The sequence below is a fragment of the Streptopelia decaocto genome (assembly GCF_964273445.1).
Source record: "Streptopelia decaocto genome assembly, chromosome: 14".
NCBI classification, from domain to species: domain Eukaryota; kingdom Metazoa; phylum Chordata; class Aves; order Columbiformes; family Columbidae; genus Streptopelia; species Streptopelia decaocto.
The window spans coordinates 7,828,693-7,843,073 of NC_138669.1; the positions used below are offsets into that span (position 1 = coordinate 7,828,693).

Genomic DNA, 14,381 nt, shown 5'->3' on the forward strand with positions numbered 1-14,381 from the left:
AAAATTATCATTCAATTTGGAAATTAGGCACATCACACAAAGTTTTCTGTATTCGTTGTACTCTTCTAGGTCCTCCTCTTGCACTGCTCAGCATTACCTCCTCAATTAATAGCTTGTTTGACTAATTTACTTCTCACGTAAGCACCTAGTTTTACTGTAAAAAATAGCTGCAGTTTAAAAAAGTGCTTAAACATAACATCCATCACATACAGATAAATAATTTTAAAAGGTAAAAACAAAGACGTGGTTCCTTTTACTGCTGCGTAATTTCCTAGAAGCCAACCTCCCGCCAAGCTGATTAAATGGCAAATGGAATCGGTTCAGAAGACAGGTGCTGAGTAAAGAAAATGATCTTACGCAAGAACACAATCTTCTCTGGTTTTTTGTGTTCAGCTTAATCTGTCAAAAGATTAAACCAAACAAAAGATTATTGGGTTAATATTTCAGCTGACATTTACTACTATTGAAGTTTAGTCAGACAATGGTTGTATTATTTGAAGATTTGATGAAGTTAAGCACAGATCAAGGCCAAAGGCGTGTGAAAGGAGAAATACCCACACGCATTCCACAAAGGACAATTTTTGTCCCAGAGACGATGGTCCAACTGCAGCTTCAAAGCTCCTGCTCACCAAGAGCAGCTTCAGTGCAACTTGTCCGCACTCTGAAGAAAACGCACGTGGCTTCTAGTGCTAAATAATGCGACTTTGCAAACCCACTGCAGACAGCAATACGCTGAAAAATAAGCAAATTATCGGAGAAGCTGGTGTTCAGTGGACAGCAACTCCCATGCCAAAACTGACCCAGGTGGGTGTGAGTAGCAGCATCCTGTTGGAATCCCCAACTAACACGTGAAAGGCGAAGGGAGAGGGAAATAATACAAATAATTTCTACCACCTGGACGTGTCCATCAAGAAATAAATATAATTTGGAGGGGGTTGTTCACAAGCTTTGTGTTTTGTCAGCTATGGGACACTTGCTCACAAAACAGCGATAAACCTACTCGTCCTTTTTCATTAAGAACTTTATACCAAAACCAGATACTGACCAGTGACATGCTTCTGGATGGATGAGAGATTCACAGTGCAGGTTGGGACCCATCTCAACTTGCTGTAGCCTAAAGGCAGATTGGGCGCAAAAAATATGCATTTCTATTCTTTGCGGCAAGGATGTTTTCAGCTGCTGTTGGCAGCAGGAAGCCCCATTATCCGTGAAGATACGACACACAGGGATCACGCTCCAACTCAATTTAATAAGCTTCTTAATGAACTTGGACAGAAAGTGGTTTGAAGTAAGTCGAGCAACACTCAACTACTAGTCAAGGATTTTTTTTTAAGTAATGCTTTTAAGCTTATACTCAAGCATACAAAGCATAAATTTTACAAATTAAAAACAATAAAGTCATCCTAGAATAACATCATGGCTTCTCTTATATGTACAAGGAGTGGAAAGCAGACAGAATTCCTTCCAGCTAATTTCACACATCTCCAATGCTACATAATTGCTCTCCACATTCATTTCCATTTTTCTTTCAGTGTGGGTGGAAGGAGCTGAAAGTGTTTCAATGAAATAACCTTAAAGAGCGAGAGGTGCTTCCCCAGGTTCCAAGCTGTGTACGTTTGCCTCTTCAAAAGCCTTGAGAGGAAAAGCTTTACTTCAAATTCTGCTGTTGGTTCCTGTGCAGCAGCCTCTGTTTTTCCAGCTCTATGAAATCAAACAGTTCGGTATTTCTCAGGAAGTACCACCAGTACTTCATCTTCATGGAAACCCAGTACCTCCCACCCTTCCCAACTGACTCCTCTGTACAACAGAAGCAAACACAGTTTAGCTCAGATTTGACAGGCAGAAAAGAAACACGGGAACAGTGAAGGTGACAGTTATTGGGGAGGCGAGAGGTATTGGAAAAGCAGATTTGTAGCCTAATCAAAACACACCTGATACACAGCCTTGCTGCAGAGGGGATATTTACAACCCAACTTCTTCATGTCCACAGCGTTAATGGAAAAAATAACATTTGCTTCCAACAAAGGGAAGGCTGGGGGAGGAATGAGCGTAGTGCACCACGCTTAGTTAACAGATTGGTTCGCCACCATTGAGTTGGGAACAGATCTTCTTACAAAAGTTATTTTCATCTTGTTCTAAATTAAGTGGAACAAAATACGTATTTTTACACTAAAGCAAACTGATCAAAGTGGCATTTAATAATATTTGTTAAAGTGGTTATCTAACAAAAATGGGTTAACAAAATCCCATTCATTAGTAGTCACCAAATAAGACATTTCGCATGCATATGACAAAAGTTCAGTCGTGTACTGAGAGGTCTGTTTACTGTGTACAATATTTCCATAAATTATAATATGCTTCACAGCCCCTACCATTCAAGAATATTTCAAACAGATTATATATTATATTTGTATATGCAAACTATTTTATATACACTAATATAAAGATCCTTAGAAGTACCATTATCACTACCTTTCTGCTTTCTCTAAAATGCATAGCTTTCGAATATTTTCTTGCAGTTACCAAAAACTTTACAGATTAAAGCTGCTTATCAATGTGGCATGTTCATAAAAACAAAGTGAAATAGTTCTATACTAATTTTATATTAAACCCCTTAAAAAACATGTTTATTTTTTAATGGAAAAAAAACACAAGCTAGTGAAAATTCAAGTAATCTATGCTCGATCTTTGCCCAAATACTATATGAAATTAATGTAGCGTTCTAGAAGTACAGTGAACTTCTCAACCAGGACCGTAATACTGCATTTCTCATGGAGAAAAATGCGAGTCATGCCACAAAAACGCACCACTTTCCACTTCATCCAGGAGAAGCTTTAGATGAGATTTAACAACACAAGTGTCAAAACAGAGGAAAAGCTGATCAGTTACAGAGGAAGAAATCTGAGCTATTCCAGTTTTGTTTCTGCAGTTTGTTATTAAACAAAGTTACATTAACCATACAGTTTCTCACAAACTAAAAGTTTATATGTGGTTTTTAGACATCAACCGAATGGAAAAGGGAAAAATAAACAAAAAGGGAAAAAAAAACCCAACCCAAACCCCACAACTGTTCAAAGTTTAGTGTGAGAATAACCAGCCCGGGTGAAGGAAAGCCAGACCGCAGCTGCAGCTGGGGGGCTACTGATCGCTTGTTTGTCATGTATAAACTTTAAGACTCGGTATCACAAATGCCTCAAAGTGGAGAACAGCACGATCAGTAATAAATGGGAACAAATCACTTTGTTATATCCATCATCTAGCTTAACCTTGGCGCTCGGCTCTCTAATAGCTGCTTAATAAACAACAGTTTCCCCCCACAGAAAATAGCTACACGAGTAAACAGTGTTCACAGTAATGCAATCAGTAACAGGTTTTGTTATTTTCCATAAGTCAGGTGTATCTGCAAAGCTTTATACAGTTTAATGCATAAGTATTCCAGTAAAATTAAGTGAAAACTAAGTTTCATTCTACAGGGTAATATCTACCATACAAGACTAGATTATGTACAGTATGGGACTGGTGTGACAACTCGCCGTGCCTCATGATGTTCAGCTATTTCACCCATCGGTCTTTGTTCAGCAAATCTCTAAGAACCTGATATACGGACCTAAAAATCTAGAGATCGATGTGGCAAGATTAGTGCTTACTTCCACTGGATATATACCAGCGTACAGTGCTGAAAAATTAAGTCGACCAGAACATCCCATACCCAGAAGATCACAATTTGTTGACTTGAAAGTCTGGACTTGACATGTAAGCCATTAAAACTATAACCCTAACTGGAGTGAGAACAGTCAGTAAACAAATACAGGTGAAGATGAACTGCATCTCTTCAGAAAGGTGAGGAAGAATCAAGAGAATGGAGATTTCTCATTTTAGACAGCCCTGCTCTGCTCAGCTCAAGGCATGAAAACAGCCCAAGTAGCTCTAAAACTACAATTGTTTTTTAGCAAGAATAAAGGCAAATCCTGCGCAAGACGAGGCATCGGAGGCTTCAACGAGCATCTCTCCCCCCACATCATTTCCTAACACAAGCACGTCTCCCAGCTTACAAACATCCAGTGGCCTTCAAAGCTTTAGTGGAATCACTGCAGTGTCTACAGCTGCAAATTTAATATAGGGGGAAAAGGCCCCTGTTAACAAAAATGCTCAAATGCCTCTGGGGCCATTTTGGTCATCTGCGAAAATTAAGAAAAAAACCCAAAACTTATTTCCAACAATACTCCTCCTGAAAAGATGGGTGACTGATCCATTATGAACATAGCTCTCACCATATAAAGCACCAAAAAGTCAGAAACAAGGAAAAAAAAAGTCCTTAAATTATGATTTACAAGTTTGTACACTATTTCCTAAGCAAAACGGTTGATCTTACTGCAAAGTTTATAGAGGAAAACTTGACCAGTTACTTTTAAGGGGAATGTATATCTGGCTATAACTTAAAGGTAGAAAATATTCACTGTTCTATATACACATTTCAAACAGGAGACAGTTAAACTTAACTGAATAGTTGCCAATATAACTCCGTGTTAACTCACCGGCCACTAAACTAGGCATCAGCAGCCAATTAGAAAGCTTGAGTTCTGTACTTTAAAAATGCTATTTTATATCCTGTCCTGTTTTTTAAAAATGTATTATAGTGCATAGCCTAAGTCAGACTTTCAAAGAGATACAGCGCCTTTCAATGCAGTTTTTGCAGCATTTAAAAGGGACTTTTCTCCCTTCAAATTAGATGTTCATTGAAAAATCTGAATTGAGTGCTGTACTGTAGTAAAAATATTTCAGTCACAGACTGATATAAACGTATACTGTGCAGTACTAAGATTGTTTGATGTCCATCTGCACACTTTTTACTTGGGTTCTTCAATTGTCCCCTTGCTGAGGTCTGTCATTTTGGGATATTTCACTTTCTTCTGGTCCAGCTCATTCTGAGCCCACAGTAGTAGCTTCAGCAATTTTGCCAGCTTGGGTGTTGATTCACGATTTTCATAGTCTAGAACAGCTTGATTAACCTCACTCCATACCTGGAAAAGAAATACTGGAGTTCAGTAATAGTTTTCCTATGATTAACAGTGCAAATGTCACGCAGACACCAAAAAGATCACAACTAGTGCACTAATTCCTCAAAAGTGGGTCGGGACAAAGCTCTCTAGACCCTGAGCGTGGAGAAAACAAGGAAGAGAGCCAAGGAGTTGAATATATTAGCACCATTTTTTTTAATTTTGCTTAAGAAATACTTCTGTTCTTTTGCATACCACTATATGCACTTTTTCTAAACATTTCAAAAATATTTGGACATCGTTTTCACCACATATGAATAAAAGACATCGATTTCCTTTTGAGAAAGGACTACCTTCTGTCGCTGCATCATGTTCAGCAAGTCTCCAAATGGTGATTCTTCGGGATTATCAAAGGCAAGCAAAGCCAGCGTACGCTCCATTTCTGTCAGGCATTCCCTGCTCTCCTCGCCTTGTTCTGCTAATTGGGTCTGAGCAAATTCCAGAGCTGCTTCTGTCTCGCGCTGCCGAATCAGTTCAATCAAATGCTGCTGCTACATGTGAAAGACAGAGCAATATTAGCTACACAATTAACGAATATTCAGTATTTCAAGAGCGCAATCTTCAGACATTTAGTGTGCAATTCGAGACAAACACTAATCCATAATTTGACAGTTTGAGGTCAGTTCTTCTCAATGTGTAAGACAAGGAGCAGACTCATCTACAAAATTACTGAAAAAGGTAACCTGATGCTTTTCAGTGACAGGTTTTGAAAAGATGTGTTACTAAAGGAACTACTAGAAATTCAGACTAGCAGTAATTGGCAGTTGATAAGTCCGAGGCCACAGCAGCTGCTGCTGTAAGTTTTCATGTTACTAATTGTATAAGACGGCTCTTGCATTATGCCACAAAGTTTCCTATTGCTACAAAACGATGCCAAGAACAAACACGTGAAATTGCATCCAGTTCAGGCACAAACTTCCCAACATACTCTTAAAACATGCACTATTTTTTCTAGTTTCTCAGCAACCTCTCAAACAAAGATGAAGTTTGCCACCCGTCCTTACCTGCAAATGAAAGTAAAGATATCTGTTTGTATCTAGCAATTCTGGATGGAGGCTGTTTATTAACGCGATAGCTTCTTGAATCTGCCCTTTCAATATCATTTCTCGAATTTTTATTCTTTCATCGAGAGTCTCTAAATCAACACTGGGTTCAATTCCAGACTCCATTCGAAATTTCTCTGCTGCTTCTTTAAAGCCCTCTGAAATAGAAACATTTTAACTATAAAATATACTCAATGAAACACTTTTTAAAAATATCAGCTTAAATGAAAATATTTGAGTATTGCCTGTGGATTTTGGGAGTTTAAAGATTAAGTCTAAACTTGTGAAAAATTCCTATCTGTTTAAATAGACTTTATCCAACAGGCATCTAACAGTACATGCTCAATTCATTCCTAACTCAAGTGCCCTCATTCTTTAAGGATGCACACAACTTGTAGTCCAATACCTCTTAACTTGAAAGCTTGTTTTTTACTTAAACAGAACAGAGTACCTATTCCAAAAATGGGATTTTCAAAATCACATTTTCAAAATTTGGGTGGTTTTGCTTCTCCCTCTAGTCCCCAAATCTGTTTACACAGACAAAGCAGTTTTACTGAGAAGAAACAAAGAAAAAATTTTGCTTTCTCATACTAACACTGTTTTTTTAAAAGTTGCAACTGCTACTTAAATCCTAAGTCATACTTTCATCCACACAAAAACTATTTATGCCACTAAGATGCTCTTCCTTCATCCCAGAGGCTTCACCTACACACCAATGTAAACAGGGGTGTAGATCGGATGCAGCCGCCTCCGCCCTGGTGCAGCTTCCCGGGATGGTACGCAGCATAATTGCTTGGGGCAATTTCCCAGCGTTTTTGATTGTTCTAAGTACAAAGTTGGGCTCTATGCTGAAGGGGTTAATATTTTTGGTCTCAAACTATTTTGACACCAGTGCCCTTTTGGAGTTTGTCTTTCCAGCCAATTAAAACTTGCTTCTGACAGTTGTTCTGTGAAGCTCTCAGAGTGCTACTTAACAACTGTAATATAGCTGGATCTCTGGTTTAATGGCACAAAATAGGACAACATACAGAAGTGTGTCATGTTTGTTAACAACATTTCAGAAAATACTTTATTTTCTGTGTCTTTTAGCAGGAGAGTTAAGGTTAATAAATGTCAGTCTCTGAATCTTACTCAGTTTTCACTTAAGAGAACATAAGAGCAGTTGCACATTGCTAAAAGAAGCCAACAGCAACCACCGAATCCTTAAAGCCCTAAATCTCACTCCATCTAGTAGCGTATTCTAGCCCAAACCGTCTGTCTTGATAAAATAAGTGACAAGCAGTTAAGAGCCTCCTCGCATTACTACTCATTTTTACCTGTAACAAGGTAGTTCATGATAAGGCGGTTCATGTCTGCTCTCTGGATATGCAAGTTATTAAGTTTTTCCATCCATTCATCTTTCGTGATTTCATCAGGTTTTTCTGCATAACTCATCCTGGACTCTTACTACAAGAAAATAAAAGCATCTCATTTAACATGGTTCAAAAAGAAGTAAGTTTAATGTGTATAAGCTCTGTGTTACTACCATCTTTATATAAAATACTGTTTATGAGATCTTTTAAATTAATAGTCCAAAAGAGCTCCTTTTCCTCTCAAAACACATTTTCCTTTTTCATCCTCGCTCCTGCACTCTTTCACATCTGCTCGCCAGTCACTAAAGCTGCTTTCATCCACAGTCAGAATAAAAAAATCAAATACCATCTTATTGTACATACTCTTAAGTCCACTCCAAATAAATCTCATTTACAAGTTATACAGAACATGCGCCATCACAAAGTGGCACAAGTGAATCAAAGAATTTGACAGCTGGCCATAAAAATTGTAACAAACCTTTAAAGCAAAGACTATACAAGCAAGACTTGCTTTAAAGTTTTCACCAAAACCTAGACAGGACAGTTCCATATATTGTATAGCTACAAAACAGTACATGACACATCATCCAATGTATAACTTAGAAGACTTCCACTAACTTAGCTTTGCTGTCCCCGAAAGTACTCCAGTTAACACCACTAAAATGCCATCTCCTAGGATTTTTCTCAACTACATATTCTTTTCAGATTTGCAAGCAAAGCACTTAGCTAAAATTTAAGCCGACTTTTAATAATTTCTACCTTCAAGTCACGATCACAAGGGCAGCAAAGGGAGAGGAGAGGCGGCAACAACAACAGCAACAGGCTCCGCCGCCTCTCCCGCACAAACACGAGCGGCAGCGCGCCCTCTCATCCTCGGCCAGTTTCCAACAGGTTCTTCTCCCTCTCAACTACCGCCGGCCCCAGAGAAGTCGGCCGGCGGCCGGCAGGACCAGCCCGGGACGCTGAGGGGCCGATTGCTCCTGTTCACGCCGCTCCCAACCACGCGACAGGGGGACGGGGCTGCGGCGGCTACAGCCCCGCGCGGTCCCCGCCCGCCGGGACAGCCCGACCTCCCCTCGCAGCGCCGCGGCCCCTGCCCGCCCCCAGCCCGTGAGGCGCTGCCCCTGATCCGGCCATCCCCGCGGCCCGAGCCACCCAAGCCCTCGGCCTCAGTCGCCACAGGCCCAGCGCCTCCCCGACACACAGAGCGGCCGCCAGCGGGCCGACCCGCCGGGCCAAGGGAAGGGCCCCGCCAGCCCCCGTCCCCCGAGGGAAGGAGCGGGCCCGCCGGCGCCATCTTACCCAGCGCGCCGCGGTGCCGGCTCCGACGCACGAACGCGGGCCCCTCCGCCGCCTCCGCCAGGCCGCTGGCGCGCAGATCTCGCGAGAACAGTCCTCTCGGCCAATCAGCGCCCGGAGAGGGGCGAGAACATGCAACCATAGAGTCGACCTTCGGGATAGAGTGTACGTGTGGCCGTGTGGTACACCCCGGCCGGAGGGAGGTGGTACCATAGAGGCCGCGCGGGGTGGCGGAGCCTCAGTAATGCAGAGGTGGGCCCGATCCCGCCGCGGCCACCGTAGCGCGGGGCGAGCGGGGCCGCAGGATGGCTGCACCGGGCAGCCGCGGGGACAGGGCCAGCCCGTGGGGATGGGCGCACTGGAGCAGAGGGAGACGAGGGCCAGACCTTGCCCCTGTCCTGCCTGCTCACGGCTGCACAGACGTCGGGACAGGGCCCGTGCTGGCTCCGCCATGCTGTCTTTGCCAGCGGCTGCTCGGTGACTCGTGTTCCCCTGACGCTTGAATAACGGCCGAGGTGACAGCGGGGACCTCCCTGGGAGAGGGACACCAACCCCGAAGCAGAAATTCCCTGTCGGGCCTCTGCCCGCAGAGCTCACCCTGCCAATCTGCGGGGTTAATGTAAAGGGAGAATCACAGAACGTCCTGAGTTGGGAGGGACCCACAAGGATCATCGAGTCCAACTCCCGTCCCTGCACAGGACACCCCACGGTTCACACCGTGTGTCTGCAGACGTTGTCCAGGCTCTTCTTGAACACTGTCAGGCTTGGGGCCGTGACACCTCCCTGGGGACCCTGTTCCAGTGTCCTGTACCCTCTGGGTGAAGAACCTTTTCCTCATGTCCAACCTGACCCTCCCCTGGCACATCTTCCTGCCATTCCCTCAGGTCCTGTCATTTGTCACTAAAGAGAGGAACTCGGTGCCCACCCGTCCTCCCTGCCTTGTGAGGAAGCTGTAATGGCAATGAGGTTTCCTCTCAGTCTCCTTGAAGCTGAACAAACCGAGTGACTTTAGCCACTCCTCATACAGCTTCCTCTCCAAACCCTTCACCAACTTTGTAGAAGGGCAGGTATAGCTCCCAGCCCAGTGTATCGATGTACAGTTCCACCAATATCCATGACTGTCGATTGGCCGGACTGTGAACCACGGGAGCTCAGCGCTCCGATTTGTGATCTCTGCCAAAAATCCACGTTGGCTGCTGAGTTAATAAACCTGTTGTGGCAAGATTCAGTGGGGTTTGTGGGTCAAAGCGCTTCCCAGAAAGTCCAAGGCAACACCTCAATTTACATATTTAAATGAAGAACAGGCTTAAGAGGTACTTTTATGTGTGAAATGCTGCAATTGTATTTCTCAGAAAAACATAATTTCACACAGAGAGGGGATATAGATACAATTACTCATTTTTCACTCTCTTTTTTGTACCTGTGCCATAAAGTGTGGCCTCCAAACCTCACTTTTGTTACAATTTTCCCTACATTGAAATGGAGAAAAGCCACGATGTAATCAGTAATTTATTATTCTAACTTGTTTTCCCAAACTAACCTCCAAATTTATAAAGACTGCAGAGTTGTGGACAAAAAGCCTCCAATATAAACATTACATATCTATATATCAATACATGCCATTAGTTGTTAGCCGTGTGACAAAGCTACGGCATGACAAGGATTCCCATTGATCAGGCTTTAATCTAAAAACTAATCGCAATGAATTTCAGTAACTGGGAAATACCAGCTCTGGTTTTGAAGCAGTAGGTTTGTAAATCTCTCCTCTGGCTCAGCTGGCCTGGCTGGTTCTTGTCAGCTCCTCCCCAAAAGGCGGCGTTTTTCAGGAGATTTCCATAAAGAGGAAGAGGGGAGGAAGAAGCTTCTCCTTGGGGCGACTTCCTGGCTTTTTTTTTGCAGAGGGAAACGCACCCGGAGCAGAGAGGAGGCAGCAGAATGTAATTCGTACCACAGTTGCTGTTTACAGGTACAGAATAAGTGTAATCGCTTTCTAATAAGTAGAATAACATATTGACTAAGTAAGCTAAAAATGTGAATGTGTGAGCTACTGTTTCACAGCCTACTTCATGGTGTGGTGCTAACACCTGCTTTTTCAATCAAATGCAACAGGAATTTACCACTCTATTGTACCTGAGCTGAAGCAAAGTAGAAATGGGGTAAAACCAGCTCCTGACTTGTGGTTTTGCTTGTCGTGAAAAATAGTTTAGGGTTTTTTTTAGGAGTTTTTTTTTTTTTTTCCTGACAATAATGTTAACATAATGTTAACAAAAATAAGTTTGTAATGTTTTTGTGCAGAATACCATGGCCAGCTGCATTCTCCTCTTTTTTTTCCCCTTTCATATGCTTTCTGTAGCTTTTTGATGGTTTTGGTAATGTCAGGCCTTAAAAACTGAGCTTTTGTTTGAGAGGCTTTATAACCACCTTAGTTGCAACAAACACACTTTGAATGTTACTATTGAAGCATTTTCTTACCAAGTCTGGAAACAAAATGACTTTCTAATGCATGAATTCTTTCTATTTGGTTAAATAATAAAAAATAGTGCTACTTGTACTGGTTTTTTTTTTGATGGTAGTATTGGCCCAAAGTGGTAAAATCCTAAGTATACAAAAACTTATAACATTCCTTTATCTTGTACAGGGCTTTTTTTTCCCCTACTAATGATCTGGGTGCAATGGAAACTCTGCACGTGTGGGGGATTGAGCAGTATCTTGAGTAATGACACATATTTTATACTAACTCCTGATAAAAGTCTGCCTAGTCACCTTCTGTATTCCCCTCTTTTTTACTTGTATCTCACTGAATAAATGTTTAATCATCCCATGTACAATACCTGCTGCTGTCTGTAGTGAAGAGGAACATTTATGTTCCCTGTGTTTCATAGCCTGGAATACTCAAGGACTTGGAAATACCAAACTTGTGTGGCTGTTCTTTGTTAAACCTCACAAAATTAAGAAGGGAGTTGTGCAAAAAGCTTCCTATATAATTTTTCCTTTTCCTGGGACTAAAAGCCCTTACATTCTCCTCAAAGTTGGAACCAAACCTTTCTTTCATTACTCAGGGAAAACCTTGCAGGATACTTTTGTGACTCTGGATTTGGCATCGAATCATAGAGTGCATGGAAACGAACTGCTTTGCTCTTGGGAAACTCTCTTGTGGCTTCAAGATTCCACAGTCCTGCAAGAATCTTGAAATGAGGACAGTAATATGGGAAGTTGAACTTTTGGGCAAGACTACAAAACTGAGATTGAAAGAAACATACAGTAACTAATTCAGTGCATTTTATAGAATTTTTATATGGATTAAGGTTTGATAAATCCTAATTTCAAAAAAGTATTTTGATGACTGATATTTGGAGTTGATTAGACTGAATCCCAAACCAAATCACTAATTCCTGGAGAAGTCATAAAAAAAAAACTGAAAAAAAAAAGTATATATTGCAGGGGGAGGAAGAGTGTTTATCTAGAATTGGAAGGAAAAGAATCTGGAAGTTTGTCATCTTGTAAGAAAGGGGATTGCTTTATTTATTTAAATATGCTAAACTCTCAGTAAAGTATTTCTCTGTGCTCCTCTAGTCTTTATGACAAATGAAGTATCAGCAGCCTCAGTGAATCAAGGACACAGAAGATACACTGGATTGAACACCTGACATATCTTCTGAGTGATGTGCTGAACTCTGAGGGCAGAGGCCTCTCTCTACCAAAAAAAAAAAAAAAAAAAGTAAAGCTGGAGCACAGCCAACAGAAATCAGTCTCTTCTGACTTTAAATTATTAATCCCTTGAAAAAAAGGGGAAAAAAGGCAAAACAATGATAGAGATGGAGAAGGGAGGAGAAATCATCCCTACTCTTTTCATGGGCTAACTCGGTCTCTAGCTTTAACCTGGCTGCTGAAATAATTGGCTGCCCAGCACACTGAGTGAGGAAGGACTGAGAGAAGGGGTGAACATAAAGTAAGTATTTAAGGGCTTTGCACTTTCAAACACTGGAAGAGGTCACCACCTTGGTGAAGGGAAAGGCGGGTGAGAGAGAAGTGACACCCTTGGTCTGGGGAGACATCTCTGCAACACAAAGATGATGCCTTAGTGCCTGTCACAAATAGCTTATGGGTCACGCATAAAGACCCTTGTGTGACATACTGCAAATATAAGTAAGGGCAATTTGTAGACACTCAAAGTTTAAAACAAAGAATTAGGGAAACCCAAGGGGTAAACAAACTTCTGTCAGCTGCAGAGGACAGTCTCAGTGTACAGACTGCTTATTAGTGGAAAAGGTTTTGGAAAGCAGCGGAAAAAAGTTAAGGAGAGTTAGTGCTGAGGGATTTGTAGATATCTTAGCATAAGCTTCTCTGGTGTTTAAGAAGGGGAGATAGATAAGGTGCTTTATTAGGCTGTTTTAGAAGCTGATTAATAGTGATTAATCTCTGCTAGGATTGCCCAGCAATGTTTTCAGTTCAAGCCAGTTAGAAGGTATTGTGAAGTTATATGAGAGGAGACCTAAACTGAAAGAAAACTCACATTATATGGATCACCAAAAAAGCTCCTCTGTGTGCTGCCAGGACAATGCAGATTCAGACAAGTAGCCCAGGAGTAAATTTCCCAAATTAAGGGAAATCAGGCTCTAACAGGAAAACAATTAGGAAGGGAGTGAAGTGGGGAAAGAACTGAGGTGCTGAGGGTTCCATTTAAGTGAAGGTGACACAGGTGCTTAGTCAGCAGAGATAGATACTCTGATTTGGGCTCTAACAAAAACTGTGAGGTTTTTTCTGGGTCAAAAGTGTTAATGTGCTTTAGCTGCTGTTCACTGGGTGTGTAGAATGAATCAGTATTATGTTAAGATGGTGTAAACCTCTTGCTAAATGTGTGTAAGAGGCATTTAATACTGGCTTCACTATGGGATCCCCTATTGCAGGCACCTCCTGTTCACTGTTGGTGTGCAATTCCTTGTTTTGCTTGTTCCCTTTCCCTTGGTGTGAATTGCTGGTTTTGAGCACTCCCTAGATGCTACATTTGTCCATTAACAACATCTCTTTAGCTTTTCCCAGGACATAAATCACAGTGCGGCTTGATCTACTGAATCACAAGGTATTTCCCCTCCGTGTGCTTTTGATTTATTGTAGTCCTGTAGCTGTAGAGTAAAAATTAAACTTCTGTTTCCCTTTAATAATGGTGTCTTGTACTTTTGCACACCTCTTGGTGTTCCTGTGTGAAGTAAGTATTAATACTGTCCAGTTTTACAGGTGGAGAAAGAGGCTGACTATGCTATCAGGAAAAAGGCTAATAGTAGTGCTTCCAACATTATCCTGAGGTTTTACCACCAGAAGTCTTCTACAGAGTATTCTCTAGAATGTAGATTTTCAGAAGATATAATCAAATTACTCAATAGAATCCTGTAATGCTATAGAATTAATGCTAAGTATGTTTTTGCTTCCTCATGTTTTTACTCAATCAATTGTAGTAAATACTGCACTCATCTGGAATCCAACTGCAATCAATTTTATCAACCTATAAGAAAAAATGTGCGGGATCAGGGTCAATCAGAGTCAAACCTCACATTTCCAACTGCCTGAAAGGCTCCTCAGATGTTCAGGTCAGGAGTGTTCGCATGGCCTTGTTGGTCCCTTGGGACCCCTCA

At 41.6% G+C, this 14,381-nt stretch overlaps 2 protein-coding genes across 2 annotated transcripts in view; one reads left to right on the top strand and one right to left on the bottom strand.

The window, feature by feature from the left end:
• Nucleotides 1-1,229: 1,229 nt before the first annotated feature.
• On the bottom strand, nucleotides 1,230-8,845 carry GID8 (GID complex subunit 8 homolog). The gene is made up of 5 exons (XM_082065820.1): nucleotides 8,755-8,845; nucleotides 7,417-7,546; nucleotides 6,062-6,258; nucleotides 5,351-5,548; nucleotides 1,230-5,021 (listed from the first exon to the last, which is right to left on the bottom strand). The coding sequence occupies exons 2-5, from the start codon at nucleotides 7,532-7,534 to the stop codon at nucleotides 4,848-4,850; spliced, it is 687 nt and encodes a 228-aa protein (XP_081921946.1). The 5' UTR covers nucleotides 7,535-7,546; nucleotides 8,755-8,845; the 3' UTR covers nucleotides 1,230-4,847.
• A 1,672-nt stretch (nucleotides 8,846-10,517) lies between these two features.
• The window catches only part of DIDO1 (death inducer-obliterator 1), a 54,681-nt gene continuing 50,817 nt past the window's right edge, over nucleotides 10,518-14,381 (top strand). Inside the window, exon 1 of the mRNA XM_082065665.1 lies at nucleotides 10,518-10,717. The gene's annotated coding sequence lies outside the window, so the exon portion shown is untranslated. The remainder of the gene's footprint in view (nucleotides 10,718-14,381) is intronic.